General features: G+C 33.9%; 1 protein-coding gene across 3 annotated transcripts; it reads left to right on the forward strand.

The window, feature by feature from the left end:
- The first annotated feature begins 6,556 nt into the window (after window positions 1-6,556).
- LOC131069319 (uncharacterized) lies at window positions 6,557-18,436 on the forward strand. Of its 3 annotated transcripts, none has more exons than XM_058004685.2 (5): window positions 6,557-6,691; window positions 6,785-6,950; window positions 8,699-10,135; window positions 11,604-12,891; window positions 17,787-18,436. In XM_058004685.2, the coding sequence occupies exons 3-5, from the start codon at window positions 8,798-8,800 to the stop codon at window positions 18,017-18,019; spliced, it is 2,859 nt and encodes a 952-aa protein (XP_057860668.2). In that variant the 5' UTR covers window positions 6,557-6,691; window positions 6,785-6,950; window positions 8,699-8,797; the 3' UTR covers window positions 18,020-18,436. The 3 variants fall into 3 exon arrangements, with proteins under 3 accessions (XP_057860668.2, XP_057860667.2, XP_057860669.2); XM_058004684.2 differs by having other exon boundaries at window positions 6,575-6,698; XM_058004686.2 differs by lacking the exon at window positions 6,557-6,691 and having other exon boundaries at window positions 6,719-6,950; window positions 11,604-12,887; window positions 17,787-17,929.
- The last annotated feature ends 715 nt before the right edge of the window (window positions 18,437-19,151 follow it).

A 19,151-nucleotide genomic window follows, 5' to 3' on the forward strand; every position in this document is an offset into this window, starting at 1 on the left:
TTACTTGGACACCTATTAGGACCATGATGCCTAGCTTTAATGTTTAGCCATTTTGAGATCTTCTTTCTATCATAGGTTCCTATCTGTATCACATTTTTAGATATGTCTTTATAATTTGCATTCATATTTTGTAGCTTACTATTTATGCCAATTTTGGTCAATTTCTTAACATTCTTCCTAGTTCTTGCATCATTTATTATCTTTATCACATCCAATCATAATTAATCAAAAATAAAATAATCAATCCAAGTGCCCAACTCTTTTAAGGGACCAAAGTTGGGCCTAATTGCTTGTTTTCCAATGACATTGAGAGGCATTGGGAATAATTCCTAGTTTACATGTTTAGACTAGTAAACCCCATTTCTGTACACTTCAAACATAACTTGTTATCTAGTGGAATTCATGAAATCTCTATGGAGCCCTAGCATAACACAACTTGTTAGTTGATGGACCACAAACCCTCTCTTCCTAATGGTGTATGCTCTTTCTCTTTCTATAGGCCCACTTGTTCTTTTGCAATAACATTTTGATATTGATATTACAAGTTGACATAACCTTTACATCAAGGTCTCTTCACCTAGTTGACTTTGAGCCTTTTGTTTGTTTTAGTTATTGTCTTTGTACATGTGTATCTTACTTCGAATGTTTGTGTGGACTAATAGGATCTTAAGCTCAGGAGCTTGTGCATCCCTCAACTTTGTATCATCCTATGCGAAGTATGCCTTTCTGTCAACTACTCTCTCTCTCTCTACTTTACCATGAGCATGAACATAAGATCAAACCCCTGCTAAAGTGGGGCTAAATATAGTGTATTATATTGTATCCCTTTACAATTTCACACTCTATTTGGCACTTAATTTAGTGTATTTTGGTGGCATTAGGGCACTCGATAACTGTGTCTCACTAAAATTCCCTAAAATTGTAACCATTACTAGTGTTGGCCTTCATAATTCAAAATTTGGTCTCAATTTTGGTACTTGACCATTCTATGTCGGATTTTTATTAAAAAATACCTTGTTATCTCTATATAAAGCATATTTTCTATCATTCATAAAGTTAACTTCTAAGACCAAGCATTCTTATCTAGTCCAATCAAGAGCATCCAAGAAGTAGTAAACTGCATCACTCTATATTTAGGTATGATTTCATATGTGTTGATTATGTTTTTTTATCATACTATTTTATTAGCAATTGAAGGACTTGCCTAAGGAGCATTTCAACACCACCATTTCCATTCCTAGGGTATAAGCCATTCAATTCAAAAAATTTATCATTATTCTAGCCTTGATATTATTAAGGATAGGCTTTCCTTTTTATCAATTATAGTAGTCGTGGAGGTTGGAACACCAACATGGGGTTTGAATTAGGCAAAAACCTATACAACATAACCCTTCTTTCCCATTTTTCATGTGTGTAGGATCAAGTCTACAATAAAGAGTGTTACATGAGTGTAGAGCAGATCATGAATGACATCCCTAGATTTTGAATAGGTAGAAAGACTAGGACTAGGGTACCTAACACTTGCATTTGATGCTTTTCAACTAGATTTTTGGGAGAAAAGTTTATAGGACCTCCTGACTTCATTTTTGATCTATTTTGTCAGTTTGGATGCTCTTAAGACTAGGAGACCTAGCACACTTGTCTTGCACTTTTAGCTCTAGATTTTAGATCTAGGTTCTTTTTTGTGTCCTATTTCCAAATATGGCTTACTATGTTGGTTTTTTGATATGTAACTTGTAGTTATTGCTGAAAGTGACAATTGTTCTATCATTTAACCTAGTTCATTCACACACACTTCACAATATCAAATCCATTGAAGTAAAGGAACATAAATTCCAGTGTAGACATGCAATGTAGATTTGAGATCTTAGTTTACATCCATAGGCTTAGGAACTCATTTCCAAACATATCACTATGATAAATATTTAATGCTTGGGTTTGCAAATTGGAAAAATATTTAATATTGAGAAAAAATAGTTCCATAGTAAAAGGGGAAATGGTTTTGTAAGATAATAGTATTAGTCACATGGTTTAAGTAATAATATTTGATGGTTTTGTGCAATCTTATTTTTATAAAAAACAAGCACATAAGTAGTTGTCAAGGCCGTGTTGATTGTGTATCTCATATAGTTTGCATATGTGAGGGGAGGAAGCATGGATTGGGATGTGTGGTTGCATGATTCCCATTCACTTGTTCATGTGGAGTTCATGTACAAAGCTTGACGATTTAGCCTGGGTACTCATGGAAACTCTACATGTGTATTGTAATATTTGTTCATGAGATAATACATTGAGTGTGGATGCTAAGTTTCCCCTCTTTAGAGATTTCTTAAGTCATGTCTTGTGTCATCTTGATATTATCTTTTTTATTTGTTTGTATTTTGGATTCTGGATACTTAGTTACATGATTTTGTCTTATGGGGTCATGTGAAAATAGTTCTATATGACCAGTTTTTTCTTCTAATTGTTGTATATTACAACTGCAAACTTATTTCTTAAAAGTGGATGCTGGTTTGCAAAAAAGTAATTGTTTGGTGAGATAAAGCAACATCTTTCATGTAATCTTCACTTATAATTCATTGTAGCTAAGTGACAATCTTTAGGAGTTCTTATGAGTTTGAGTGCTCATAACTAGTGTCCTAGTGGGTAATTGACACTAGGAACCAAGATCAATTGAGAAAAGTGGATAGGGTTTGAGCACTTAGTAAGGAGAATTAGGTGACTCTTTTACTTGTTGTATTGGAATTTTATCATAGGGGCTAGTTCACTAGTTTTAACTTGCTTGGAGGTGCTAGGATTTTCAATAGTTTATTTGAAGTTCACACACGATATTAATAGATAATCCCTACTCATTAGATTAGGAGATTGATATTGTAAACAAGTATTTGAGAGATTTTTATAAATGACGACTTCCATGTAAAATTCTAGACACTTAATTAACTGTCCAAAGAGTCTTTATGATTGGGGGTGAGGTCCACCTTAATAAGAAAATGTTTGTAAGTATGAATATAAAAAAGATTTTCAATCTCATAGCATACACTATTATTTGCCCTTAGGAAATTCCATAGATGGATTGGTGGGCTTGGAAGATCAGTTTAGATGAGAGTCTTGAGTTATGCATTCCTGGAAACTTTAAAGTCACAAGTCTAACAAAACAATCCCAAGTGAGTATTTTCATGAACTTATTTGGATTAGCTATGGAACATTAGTACTTGTTGTTAATCACTAATGGAAAATAAAAAAATATCTGTATAAGATTTCAAGCCCTAATAAACTTGACACCATGGGGTTCTTAGGAGTGCTTAAATAAGACTTTTCCAACATGGTAGAACTAACATAGTAAGCAACAAGGCTATAATTTGCTTGTTAATTAATAAAACATATGACATCTATAACCAAAGTAACATCAATTACGATTTTAAAGAAATTACCTTGTCATAAATATTTTGAACAAATTTATCAACTCATTTTCATGTCATGCTCATCTCCATTTGCAACAACAATTATAAAAAAACATAACTTGAACCATTTAAATAATTTCTAATCTAGCCTATAAGTAGGATTAAAATTGAAAGAAATATGAAAAGCTTCTAAACAATCATGTGTAAGAAGTTTGGAAAAGTGGGTAGTGCTAATTAAAAATCTTAGTATACATAAAACAAACTATAAGTATGTACATGAGAGCTCTCTATGAAAAAACTTTCCTTTTCAATATCAAAATTTATTTTTTCTTTTTTTTTGAGAGGATGAACATTCCGAATCGTTTTAGCAAACTTGTTTTAGCCATACCTTGACTTCAAATCATAAGGGCACAAATAATCAACCTATTTCAACATAGTGCCCAAGATCAAGGAGTATCTATTCTACCAAAGTTGCTTTCAGAATGATTTCAATCTCACCCTTTTAGAGCATCACGAGCCCTACATTCAACAAGATTTGATTCTTGATGGACTCTTGGTGAATCACATATATTCACAAATAAACTAAAGGCCAAGCTATCAAATGTTGAATGATAAATCAATACAATGAAAAAACAATTAAAATAAATGGACTATTCACGCCATCAAACCCTCATCTTATATATTTACAATCACGTAAAGATAAAGTACAAATATAAATATATTCTATACAAATCAAACATTGTCAAAAATTATTTCTATAATAATTATAGCCACACTTTTTCTATTTCAATTCATTAAGCCCAATTCATAAAGATAAAGATTTATTGAAAGTGACATGATATTCCTAAATTATACCATTAACCAAAGCTCAAATTCTTTGAATAAATAAGAATAACCCTAACATCATGTCCCAAATAAATTCACTAGAATAAATACCCTTACTTTTAAGTCTAAGATAAAAATTGAACTATTCAGTTATTAACAAATAATAAACAACCTGACAATATTATAAAACTTTTCCAAACCAAACAATTTCTTTAATTTTTTTAGGGAACTTGTACCTATTCAAATGAGGTCCCACACAATGCTTAAATTCAAAACTAGGCAACTACAATAGAATAGCATTATGTTAGGCACGTCTTCTCACAAGTCACAACTAGCCTTGTAGCTCAATTCCCGGAGGTGTAAGGTGTGGATTCATTCCACAAAGCTTGGAGTACACGTACACCGTCCAGAGGAAGGAAATGTAAGCCTCCTTAGGTAAGACAGTTTATTATTATTATTATTTGTATCGACATTTCGTTTTGAATAAGAATCCGACATTTTCATCGCGATTTAGGCTTCAAAACTTTTAAAAGCACCGTGTCTTTCGGAAGTCTGCCGGTCCCACCGCCTCCGTAGGCCAAAACCGCTCCCGCCGCAATAGGACCACAGGCTAAAACCGAGGCCCACTTTTGTGGTTTTTCAATCAAAGTAGGTTTTAAATTGGCGTTTGTTTACACGTTATTATCAGCAATTTAAAAAAAAAACAAAAATTATTTCATTATTTGACCGGCTTGTTTTTTTCCAACTACCTGTCGATTAAATTTTAACTTTGTATGTATGTATATAAATATCTGGAAATAGAGTAACTTTGTTTGTCATTAAATATATACGAATTATTTCTTATATATGTGATATTATGTTTTTTTTTTAAAGTAATATATATTAGTCTATTCAGTATCTATTATATTGGGGTGATATTTATAGAGAAGTATTGTGATTTTTTCAAGTTTGTTTATTTTGTGAAATTTTAATAAAATTTATTTTATCGAGTTTCAATTATGTAATTTTTGATTCAAATTCTTTGACTCATATTTCTTAGTCATGTTTATTTATTTTCAATTGAATATTACTCTTCCAACAAAAATAATTACTCAAAAGATTTGTGAAAAGTCTATAATATTTACAACATCTATTCAATTAAATGAAAGTGAAAGTTTATATGATGATTTGTCAAAGCATAATTGATAATTCATCTATATTATTTTTAAAACATAATTTTTTTAATTTTTCATAAGTTTGAATGCTTTATTTAATATTTATTGCAAATCCAAATGTTTCTTAATTATAATTTTAAAATATAATTATTTTAAGAAATAAGAAATATTTATTTCACTAATATATATATATATATATATACCAAACTTAATATTGGGCATTCTAAGTTCATAAATGGTACACCAATTTTGGATGAGTTTTTTTGGGTTTTGGGTATAGGACTTAAGAACTTAAAGTTATTATTCTAGCTATATGCAAAAAGGTTAAAAAGTAGATTATTTAATCATGTGCTACAACACAAAACAAATTGCATAACTCATCTAATACATATTCCTCTAATATTTACCAATGCCTATGTACAATTCTAATTAAATATTCATTTTTTATTTATTGAACAAAACAAAGTACAAACATATATTAAAAGTAATGAGTAGTTGGAAGAAATGGAAAGAAAAAGAACTAGATCAACCACAATATAGATGACAATATAACAGCTATTCAAAGGACCCTAAGAAACTCTCTAAAAGCTTCAGCCAACAAAGCTACAACATAAGAAACTTTAACAAAATATACAAGAAATCATATGGCTGAATCTTACTTCTGAAACTCTCTGGTACATTGAACATCATCAGCATGCAAATGAATGAGAAACACTAAAAACAAATTGTAACATGATGTCACAATAGCGTTTCTACTTCCTACAAGTAATTTGATTAGAGAAAACACTCAAACATCTACAATTAATAGAATATATTTAATATTTTGAGAACTTTTAATTATCAAGTATTCATTTTTTTAATAGTACTAATTGAAAAATTAAGTGGACCCTTTTCCCTAATCACTTTTTTTAACAATTATTTTTTTAAATTACACTAAAAACACTCAAGTGAATCTCAATAAATTATCTATATTTTAATTCACTAAAAATCTCACTTGTATGAAAATGTTTTTTTGTATTGTGAGAAACTTCAAATGTAATTTCCATCCATCAGCAAAATAATTTGTGAAAAAAAAAATTGGGCCGTCCGAATGTAAAGCTGTTTAACAATATCAATCGTTAAATTACTGCAGTAACGGTAACAATAAATATGCAGTCCACTCTTTCGCCACTTGGTTGGTTCCGGTTGGCTATATTCGAACTCCATCGGCCTGCTAAGCGGCTGTTTAAGGAATAGGTTGTCGTTATCGGACGGTGGAGAACGCCGGCGCCGGGGGAATCTGGGCTGCACGATGCGCAAGACATGCTCGAGGTATAAGGTAGAAGTTTTGTGATGTCAAGTATTATTAGGGCCCTGGAAACAAGGGTTTCGAGTTGATGGATTAATTTGGATTTGTCTGCACAGGCTGGGGAGAGATTCTGATACCCATTGTCCTCCGCATCATTTCTGCAGATTTATATTTTTTCATAAATTTATATTTGGTGGGGATATGGTCCGGGTTCAAAACTTGTTACTTATCTCTTGATGGCAAAGCGAAGTTTATTTAGGGTGGTGCTATTGGGTGTTACTGGTAAGATTTATAGCCTGAATTTGAGTATTCTGTTCACTTACTCAAAGTGCAAAAATAGTCGGAGCTTGGAATCTCTGTTTAATCTTAGATTCAAATGATCATTTTTTTTGCCAATGTTTTTATTTTTTGAAGGAACAATTTATGATGATATTCGGGAAATAGCACAAAAAGATGTTATTTCATTTTAGCATTATTAAATACGAGGTTATTTAGGTTTTATTTTATTTTATTTTCTCAGATTTGAATTTTTTTTCAGATTTTTTTTGGGATTAAATCCTTCGAAAAATGGAGTTGTAGTCAGTGTAGCCGTAATAAGGTTAAGATGCAAATATTTAGCTGGATTACAAGTATTTTAGATATTTAGTTTAGTAAAATGATATTAAGTAATATTATAGATTAGTATATATTGTTTCTTGATTTGACTCTGAGTTTTTTTTTCTGATGATGAATTTTTTATCTGAACCAAATTTATAAACAATGAATATTAGTGTCTTATAGTGTGAAAATTACATTTCTGCGAGTATTATAGATGTTCAAAGAGAACCAAAGATAAGATTTAGGAGTTTCCTATTTTTGATAAGATTGCAAAATGAAGTACATCGAAGCTTTTTCAAGATGTTGGAATATAGACATATAAAATTTAAGCAATATATAAGTTAAAAGAAAATAAATTCCCTTGTGCGCACCCGGATCTCATATGAGAGTTTGGGATGTGGCTTGCCTTGTGACATAAAACATCATCTTATACATTTTCAGTATTTTCTTTGCAGCTTAAAATGTTACCTACATTTTATTTTGATTAATTTTTGATCTTGACTAATATATTGGGTTGTGACACTGAGTTTTTCCTTGATGACGGGAAAAATTCAGAGTTTTGATCAATTTTCATCTTTATTAATATACTGGGTTGTGGCCGCGAGTTTTTCTTTGATGATGGAAAAAATATCATACAGTAAATCTATAAATAATGCATACAAATATTATGGATTGTGGAAAATATTTGTCTGCATGTATTATAAATATTTTCTAAAATGTAGAGTTGCATATTTTTAAAAAGATTGAAAAAATGAGATACATCCAGACTTAGTCCCTATGATAAAATGTAGCCATATAAAATACAACCAATATATAAGCTAAAATAAACAAGATTCCTTTGTGGGCATCTGGATCTCTTATGGCAGTTTGGGGTGTGGCTTGCCCTGTGACATAAAACATTACCTTATACATTGTAGGCATATAAATTACAACCGATATACAAGTAAAAATAAAACAAATTCCCTTGTGGGCATCTGGATCTCTTATGAAAGCTTGGGGGGTGGCTTGCCCTGTGACATAAAACATTACCTTAATACATTTTCAGTGTTTTCTTTGAAAGTTAAAATTTTATCTTGATTTTCTTTTAATCAATTTTGATCTTTAATAATATATTGGGTTGTAATAGGAACTGAAAGCAGGCCATGAGAAGATCTATAATGCAGATATCTGATAAAATTTATTAATATTATGGATATTTAGTTTTTTGAATTGAAATGAGACGTAAGATTATTGCAGATACTTAAGAAGTCCTAAGTCAAAAAGTTTTAGGATTATTTTAGGTATTAAAAATGAATGATAAATGATATAGTTTTTGCATGGGCTCTGCACGTTGTTGATTATGTGCATTTGACACTTTAATATATATTTCCCATAGCTTTTTAAGTTGGCAAGTGGGTTATGCTCAATTGATCGATTAGTGATGTTGGTTGTAGGGGTTTGTAATTACTGAAGCCTGAAGCAGTAGCAGTTGTTTTATTTTGTTGAAACTTGGCATTTGGTAGTTTGGATACTAAAGAGGTAGTCAGTTGTCAATGGCGGGAAAATTACGCCGGAAGCCCCGTGGCAGAGGAAGGCGAGGGAGGAATGTGCAAGCGAGTCGAAAACCCCGTGGCAAGCGAAATCAGGGGTATATGGAAGCTAAGAAACGAAGGAAGAGAGAGTTTAGTGAAGGTTCAGATAGTTCTGATGAAGATTTTGTGCTTGATGAGGAAGAAGAAGAGGATGATGATATTGAAAGTACATCTGGTGAAGAACTAAATGAATCTGATGAAGAAGAAGAAGCAGAAAGCACTGAGAGTGAAGAAAGTGAAGAGGAGTGTAATCTACCAAAGCCGAGAAGAAACTTGATGCCAAGGCAGAAAAGCTATAGTAATGGGAAAGCTCAGGCACTTAAGAAAAAACCAAGAAATCAATCAATAAAGCGAATTAAAAGATCTTCTAGTGACGATGATGAAGATTTTGATCCAGATTTCAGTTCTACCACAGAACATGATGACTCTGTTGATGATGATAATGAAGGGGAAGGAATTGCCAAATCTCAGAAGAGAAAGCGGACAGCAATGAAATCCAGTAGTTCAAGCACTCGTAAATTGAAGAAGCGAAAGAAGAGTACAGCTTCAAGTAAAAAGTTGGTCCAAATTGAAAAGAAGTCAATGCCTGCTACCAAGAGGAGGAGGACAACAGCAGTGTCACAGAAAGTAATCAGAAGTACAGCCTCTGCAGGCTCTGAGTCAGATGAAGATTTTGTAGTAGTACCAAGGAGGCGAACCAAACATCAAGGAAAATCTTCCCAAAGTGCAGAGATGGGGTGGCTTTGCCCACGCAGGGGGAAGCTCAACAACTGCTCGAGGAAACTTGACAGCAGTTCTGATTCAGATTTTATTTGCTCTGAATCGGATGCCGATTATAGAATCTCAGCAGAGGAAGGGGAACTGTCTTGTCAGTCTCATAGCTTTACAAAATCTGCAAATTGTTCAATGAGAGCATCGTCAGCTGAGAAACAGGAAATAGTTTCTTGTTTCAGAGATCGGCAGGAGAAGAAGCGTAAAAGTATTTCTGACAGTGATATTAGCAGAAGTGAAGAGGGATTGAGAAAGAAGGGAAAGGAAAAAGTTGGGGAATCAATGAATTTTACAGATTCGGATTTGCCAAAACCAGTTTGTGGAATCTGCTTATCAGATGAAGGGAAGGCTATTAGGGGTAAATTGGATTGTTGTGATCATTATTTTTGCTTTGCTTGTATTATGGAATGGGCTAAAGTGGAATCTAGATGTCCAATGTGTAAACAGCGTTTGAGCATGATATCTAAGTCTTCAATATCAGGAAAAGGTTTGCGTGGGACTGCAATTAAAATTCCAGTTCGAGACCAGGTATGATTTCTTTTTCTTTTTCAAGGAAGCTATTTGTAACATTTTTGATTGTGTTGTCATGTTCCGTGTTTTGCTCATCTTTGGCAGACATGTCTGATGCAAATTAAATGCTTGTTTAGTCTTGTGCTAGGGATAGTGGTATAGGCTGTAACATTATCTTTCGGTGCAGATTTATCCAATGCTTGAAAAATGCATGTAACATCATGATTCAGTTGCTGAGTGCTTTCTTATGATGGTATTGTACTATTAACTTATGATACCTTGTATTTCAAGCACCAGTTTTATTATTTTTTTCTGAACATTAAAGGATACCAATCTAGTGATCTCTTCATTCTTTTTAGGGTTTACCTTTAAATTTGATAGAGACACTAATTTTGTAACAATGTAATGCTTGACCATATGCCTGTATTGTATATGGTTAAATTGTCTCAACTCTCTTATTTGTAAATTATTCTTCTTTTCTTTTCTGAGGCTATTTAATGCTGTGAATTCATTCTTTAAACAGTTTTTGGTCTGAATGCTATTCATATGTGCAGGAAAACTACTGTTTAGCATCAGAAAATCACTGTAAAATAAAATCTAGTGAAATCTATTGATAAAAATTGTTTATGTATATTTTTTTCTTTGTTGCTTTTTAAGCTATATTTCAAATGTGTTGGGAGAAAAGTTTTTTTCAAACGTTTCAGGAAATTGCTGTAACAGTCATTTTTATGAGTTTACACCGAAATTGCAAGAGTTTGCATCAGTGTTTGCCAACATTTTATGCTGTAGGAAGCATGTCCTTGAAATACTTGCTTGTAAATTTTGTGTTGTGAATGTTTTAATTTTCTCCCTATTGACATGGCCTAGATCTAAATGGGTTTTATAAGAAAGACCTCACAAAGTAAAATTGCTTGCTCTTATTTTTCCATATTTACTTGGATTTCATCTTATAAATAAAAGTTCAATAAACTTTAAGGTTCATTGCTGACTCGGTTAATTTAAATTGAAGGCATTTCTGAAACTCTTACAGAGCCTTTTTATGAAAGAATGTTTTCTATTTTTGGACTCATATTCTTATGCTTTTTGTATTGGACGCATCAATTGAGTGGTTAGAATATATAGAAACATTTTTTGTCATTTAGCTTTTTCGGATTCAAGAAGTTTGCCATTTTCTCCTTACACTAGAAAAGGAATACCATGCCTTTTAATGGAAATTGTTTTTGCTGGAATCAATCTCAAGTTCCTCTAAGAAACATTTTTTAATTTTATTATTGCCGTTTACTGCAACTTTTTGAAGCGGGATGTATAAGGTTAAAACACTTAGTCAGGGCTGGCTTTGAATGTCATATGTTTATCCATGCTTCTAGATAGGTTTGTAGTCCTAATTTTTGCTGATGGAGGGCAAGCTTTGAGTGACTACTAACATATTTATTTACTGATGCTTTTAGATTTGCTTTGATGTTCTAAACTGTGGTTCTTGTAACAGGTCTATCAACCTTCCGAAGAAGAAGTTATGGGGTTTCTTGATCCATATGCAGATATAGTTTGTCTAGAATGTCATGAGGCTGGTGATGATAGCCTTCTATTATTGTGTGATCTCTGTGATTCAGCTTATCACACATATTGCGTTGGCCTTGGAAGGGCTGTACCTGAAGGAGATTGGTATTGTCAAGCCTGTCAAACATCTAGGCCTGCCCAGAATAACACAGAGGAAGAAGAGGTTGACGATTTTGTGCTTGATCTTCACAATGAAGATGATGGCTTGACAATCAGAGAATTGGTTGAAGATACACCAATTAATAGATGTACGGAGAGAATCAATTTAGATCTTTCTTTATCACCGCCTTCTTCATCAGTTTTTGTGAGAGATACAACACCAAGTTGTTTCAGAACTGTTCGTAGAAGGATTTTTCGAAGAAGTGGCCCAAATCCTTCTCCGCGACTTTCAGATCCAGCAAGGGCTCCGGTTAGGCAAACACAATTATTTGGATCTACATCACAGGTATCTGGTGCAGGTGCGAGGACTCTCTCAGGCCAGCGCAGGCTCCAGGAGCGTGTACATGTTTTACACGACAATTGGAGTGCACAAGAAAGGGCCTCTCAGCAATTATCTCCAGGCTTTTTGGCAGGTTCCAATTATGGCATCGACGATGGGGTTGATGCAACTGTTCTGCCTATAATCAATAAACAATCGTGCCTATCTCGTGAATCAGCAAGGACAAGTAATTTGGACTCCTCTGTAGTCCTAGAAAATGGTCTCTGCAAGTCCGAAATTTATCAGGCATGGTCTATGATGGATAAATCAATAGCATTAGGAGGTGGTGATGTACAAACAATAAGAGGTGGAAGATATTTGCAGGGTTCATCTTCTGCTCATTGTAAGGATGATTTCTCAGACCTGATGGGTGATGCAAGGACAAGGCTTAAACATGGTACCAGCTCACCATCTGCAGCACAATCAAAAACAAGCAACAGTCAAGGTAGACTGCATCCAGAGTCTATTAATTGTAGGGACCATTCACAAAGGATAAGTGAAGAAGGCTCATGCAGAGGTATTAGTAATAATGTACAATCAGCTCCTGATGTTTCAAATAGGAGACCGTGCTCTAACTTAATTGAAAGAATTGACAATTCAAGCATTTGCTTAAACAATCCTGTTCTCGGTAATTCCAAGCCTCATGAAAATGAATTACGAAAAGTTGAAGGTGCAAAGGATCATGTGCGCACCTTGGTAAAAACACACATGAAGAAGATGATTGCAGGAAAAGAAGTAGGTAAGGGCATTCTTACAGTTTCTCTTATTAATTGTTTGAGTAGGTATTACATTTGGTACATGTATGCATTTAAATGTTTAATGCACTTTCAAGGGTTTCTTATCAACAATCTGATTTGTCATATCAATTTTATTTTGCCTTTGATGGGAGCAACCAGAAAAATCCAGACCTAACAGTCGCTCTAAGTCATATGGTTACGTAAATTTCCTAATCATGTCAGATGACATTTTTTTAGATCAAAAGATTGATGTTCTGTATTGTTCTGCATTAATACAAATGTATAGTTTCCTGCACATGGCCATGGGTGCATGCATTGCAGGATGTAAGAGCATATCTACATGCTTTGACAACTCTGTGTTCAGTTATTAGTTAGAGATATTACTTAAATCATAGAAGAATGGGAAAATGCTTTTACTAGATTAATGTAATCTACAAATATCAGAGACATTTTTCTTAGTACTAGCTCAAAATGGCCTTGAATGTTTTCCAAATTTGTCTGTCTTTACAGAACTGTGAGGTTTTTAAAAGCTTCTAAAAGGACTCATCTCTTTTCCAGGAAAGTATAAAAGGGATTTTGTTGGGCATAATATCAAAATTATACAAGAATGGCTGAAATTGAATTCTTTATTACTCTATGAAAGATAGTTGTAAAAATTACTGTCGGATTTTTCTCAAAACAACTCTTTTGGTAGTGATTATCAAGTGCTTTTGGATTCAACTGGGTAAGTTTTTTTAAATCAACATTTTGAATCACATTCTCTTATCCATCAGGATGAGGCAGAAAATTAGTCGTGATCACTCTTTTAGCATCCCATACAGTATTTATGAGGACTGAAAAGCTGGTAAAAGGTGTCCTTGCATCCTTTCCAACATACTTCCATTAATTTTGAGCTTTTCTTTTCCTATAATAAGGCGCTCAAAGCTAATAAAATTTGTGCCAAGAGGTGCCCAGGTTAAGCTAACACCTTGTAATGTGTAATGATGATGCTTCTCATTGAACGTGGGTTGTGTGTTTTGCTGATAATTTTGTTTACATATGATGACGACTTAATGTTTGTTTGTTTGAACAGATTCAGACAGATCAGGTAAAGTGGAATATGCTCAAAAGAACAATAAATTATATCATAATATCTGCCCTTGCAGGCGATACTAGTAGGTCTTTCATAAAGTTTTTGAATTCAAAAAATAAGAGACACCTCATATGCATGTATAGCATACTCCAATGTATAAAAAGAGGCTTGGTGCAAAGGCTATTTCATCTGGCAAGAGTTAGCTTTGACAGATATGAAGTGTTACCATGGACATTGAAGGTTTTGGATACGAGTAGCATTTAGTTTTATGCCTGCCATTCTTTCAATCTTCTTGGCTTTCAATTGAAATGTAGAATTTGCTAAGTCCAAAACTAGTGAGGACCCTGAATGTTTTGGTGAGCAGTGACAATTAAAGATGTCAGTTGGTTCCTCCACGTTTCAAGTTGCTGAATATAATTCTAAAGAACTTAAGAAAATAGGCCAAGTCCCAAGCTCTTACTCCTCTGGGATCCCAGAATGTTCCAAAGGCATTATATGATGTTTGATGACAAAGTTATCTCCTAAGCTTTCACTCACCCGTTTGATCAAGTTGAAAATCAATCAGATCCACAATTTCTTTTGGATTTGGAACATTGGTGGGAGAAGTGATAGTTTTAACATGCCACTTAATTTACATAAAGCTTCAATTTGTTGGGTCTTTTTTGAAACTGAAATGGCTAAGTTCATCCTGTGATCATCATAGGTGGTAGCTGGAGTGCAATGTAATAACCCAATGAGAAGGCACACAATGTACAGCTGAGCTGTTTTCCAATATCAGTTCTGATATTGCTTTTAATATTTTATTGATATCCAACCTAGAATAGGGCAATATATTTGGAGTAACAACCGTGAATATGTTAGTTTTAGGATCAGAAATGAAATAAGCTGAAATACGCTTACAACTCAGGCCCAACACAAGGTCAAATTTGGTACAATGAATAATAGCACCTCTCCTAGATGCAAATATACAAATGAATATGTTTCTCCTTGAAATCGGTCTGCTGCTACAAAATGATGATCTGCTGGTACAAGATGATGATCTGCTGCTACAAGTGTGAACTTCTTCTAGGAATGCGAATTGTGATGAAGTGATTGTTGATTATCAAATGAGATGAAATCACCTCTCATATATACAAGGATAGGCGACCTCTTCACTAGGTCAACCCCCCCTAAGAGAATAAAAGATATAAAATATTATTGTTTACAAGAAGGCCGACCTGTCTTAAACAAGGGGAAAATAGCTCCCGAAGCTATAAAACGCTAACACTCCCTCTTAGCTAGGGAGGTATTTTCCACATATCTACGTCATGGAGTCTCTCAACATGACACCCACAATGGCTACACCTTTTTGTGGAAAAAAAAACTCAAAGGTTCATCACGGAGTCTCTCAATGTGATGTCGTCATTGAGTCTCTCAACATGACGTCCACCATGGCTACTCCCATGCGTGGAAGGAAACACATGTACAAGTGTTCATCATAGAGTCTCTCAATGTGATATTGTCACAGAGTCTCTCAACATGACGTCCACAAGTACAAGGGTACATCACAAAGTCTCTCAACATGACGTCTCATCTCAGTCTTAGAGATGAACAAGGGCACGCACCTCATATTTCTCCATCTCAAAGAAATATACACTACAAGGAATCTTCATGATGATGTGACTCCCTCTGAAGCTCCAAGTACTAGCATCAACCTCGTGACCTCCTCGTCCAGGGTTGCCTTTGTTGGTTTGTCAGACTCCCTCTGAATGTTAATTCCTCCTCTTTGAAGAAACTGATCAACTTTAGAATAAGAAACCTTTTGAATCGACTTTAGAGCTTGGCTCCTTTTGAGATGTCCCCATGGCAATTTCTGCAGTTGAAACAAGTTGTGTAGACCTTAATTTGCAATCTCGAGCAAAGTGACCATACTTGTCACACCTGAAACATTGAATGTGAGAGAGATCCTTCTTCTTCTTCGGTTCTGGGGCAGAATTGGATTCTCTGTCTCTATTCCTCTTTCTTCCTTTCCCTGGGCTATTTTTTCAAAGCAAGGGCTCTGCTGGTATTGTTGATCTCATACGATCCTTTTAGAGTATCAAACATTTCTTTAGCTGACTTCAACTTGGAGATGATCGGAACTAGGTGATTCATCACAGAGTCTATAATGATCTTTCTAGCCTTTGTGCCATTTTTCTTCCATTGAGTTTTCTCAGTATCATCGGAAGGCTCGGGCATATCACTTTCCTCAAAATCAAGAAGATCATTCTCCTCTAATGCAATGAGTACCCTGGGTTTCCAAGAGTTGAAGTTTGAGGCTCCATCAAGCTTATCTTCTACCTTGACACAGTTCACCATCTTCTTTTTCTGCACAAATTCTCCTTTAAAGATCTGCCCTTAAGTCTGAAATAATTTGCAACCTTAGATCTGCAATACTTTGCCTTAAAGATCTGCCCTAGATGAAAAGTTTACTTGACTGCTTAAGCAAATCTGATCAGATCTTTTCTTATACCTTCTCTTATACCATGTTAGTTTTAGGATCAGAAATGAAATAAGGAGAAATACGCTTACAACTCAGGCCCAACACAAGGTCAAATTTGATACAATGAATAATAGCACCTCTCCTAGATGCAAAGATACAAATGAATATGTTTCTCCTTGAAATCGGTCTGCTGCTACAAAATGATGATCTGCTGCTACAAGATGATGATCTACTGCTACAAGTGCGAACATTCTTCTTGGAATGTGAATTGTGTTCAAGTGATTGTTGATTATCAAATGAGATGAAATCACCTCTCATATATACAAGGATAGGCGACCTCTTCACTAGGATGTTGTGCCTTAAATGTCCCAGCTTCAATTAAGTTTTTAACAACCATATTTAAAAAATTAAATGTGACTAGGAATTCATTGATACTATTGTGTGTGCTAAACCCTTGGGAGTAGGCACTTGTTGTCATTAAAGTTGTAGCATATTACTGAAACCAAATCAGCAAAAGGTCACTTCCCTGACACTGTTTATTAATGTTCCACTGAACATTAAAGTAACATACCAGTCTAGCTATATCAAATTTCCTGGGAAATATGTCAATAAGAAAGCCATCCACCCTTCTGATTTCTCTACATCTCAGGCTTCTATATCCCAAGAAACACCACCCACAATTCCTTCAACTTTATTTTCCATGTAATTCTGAAAACTTTAGATATGCAAGAAATCCTTATTTGGTGTATGCTTAGGCTTCTTCTAGAGTGTGCTAAATTTTGGCAGCGCTGGGCAGTTGATTAATAAAGACCTTTCTGTGGTTGATGAAAAGCTGTCAAAATGTTTCTAAGTTGTTCCTTTAGCTGTGGAAGCCTGTGAACTAATTGTTGCGAACGTTAGGAAATTTCAATTTTCTTTGTTTCAAAGTTTTAAGTGCTGGAAGAGTTCTTGCTTATGAGATTATGACCTAACAACTTAAGTTTAACTTCTACTATTCATCTACAAATGTGGGACTTTTTTGAGTCAATTAAATATTTTTAATTTATTTTAGCTTACCAGTTTTGGAAGGCTTCTAATGCAAATTTGTTATTGTTTTGCATCCATACCTTTTTTTTCGAATGTTGTTGTTTTGCATTATTACAAGGGTCTGCCCAAAAAATTAAAATACTTTTTTTTAATCTGGCAATTATGCATATGTTTTTGTCCTAAATATTTCAAGGCTTTTATAGAACTTGTTTCTTTCTGTTGTCTCTTCAATAGAACTTTGTGTCTATTTAACTTCATGTAGATTAATCATTCTTTCCTTGGATATTTGCATGCTTTTCTTGTTATTCAATATTTTTTATAATATGTTTTGGCTGCAGACAAACTAGTATTTAAGGAGATGGCAAGGTCTTGTACACATACAATCTTGGCAGCATGCGGAATAGAGCATTCCAGGCATATGGTGAAACCTTTTGAAGGAGTATCTTGTTGCCACATTGGTCAATTTCAATCTTCAGTCTTAATGCCTTCATGCTGTTTTAAATGCTTCAATTCTTTTGTAGAAGATTTTATAGGTAAGACAGTGCAGCAGAAATTAGGAATCAATTTCTAAACAATTTTGGATCAACTTGTACATCCTTAAACATTATTGAGAGGCTTGGGCTCATTCTGCCTATATGAAGGTGATCTAATTAGCTCAAGTTTTTTCAAATAAAGGAATAGAGCAATGACTGTTGTAAATTGTCTCAAATTGAGGCTAAAAACTGTGACAATGTGACCTATCTTATGGGGCATGTGTGCCAATTTTCCAGGGTAAAGCAGGGATTAGGGTTTAAAAAGAGCAGGTTGTTGTGGAATTTATTCATAACAATTCATTTTATTGATTCTTTCATAAGATGTCTATTCCGATAATACTGACTTAAAATAGTTCTTAGTGACTGATAGGATATATATAATAACAGATGAATGTGATGACATTGTAAATCTAAGCTAAATTCAATGAAAGCAATCAATTGTTGTTTTGGCTTGCTTAAGGGAGTGCTGTAGAAAGTATTTATAAATAGGGCATTTTCATAATGACAGAGCAAGTATAGTGGCCATTAATAATCACCAAACACTTGCAAAAGGGTTGAGAATGAGAAGGCATATACCTGCAATTCGCATGGCCCTAAATTGTCAAAGTGGAAAAGCAGACAATGTACTGTTGTCAATTTCAAAAGAATATTAGATATACTTACATTCTATCACAAAGGATAAATACATCTCCATGCACTTGATTAAGTGTCCTATTTCTTGTGGTCTGTAATGTCCCATTCCAGAATGTCCTTATTTTGCTTTAAATAAACATCCTGCTCTCACAATAGGGCTTGCTAATTAATTACAAATATCATTCTATCCTTACACTATGATTTTGATATATATTTCAGATTTTACATTTATAATATTATTTTGAATATATAAAACTTATTTTGAATAACTGAAATTTTTGCTTAAGTTCGGAGTTTTCATCCTTGGATTACTTATCTACGAGGGGTTTCATCTTCAAGATTGTTAAATCTTTAATTCATGCTCCACGAAGGAAAACAAATAATTATATTGCTGAATCGGCTTTCCTTTATTTAAATTTATCTTCTTATATGCCCCTTTTACTCCAATAGTCATAACCCTTGGGATGCCTCTTGACTTTTAGTTAATTACTAATTTTCTTTTAGAAGGAAATGGTGGTTAAAGAATTTCTTTATTAT

The sequence above is a fragment of the Cryptomeria japonica genome, chromosome 2 (assembly GCF_030272615.1).
Source record: "Cryptomeria japonica chromosome 2, Sugi_1.0, whole genome shotgun sequence".
Classification (NCBI taxonomy): domain Eukaryota; kingdom Viridiplantae; phylum Streptophyta; class Pinopsida; order Cupressales; family Cupressaceae; genus Cryptomeria; species Cryptomeria japonica.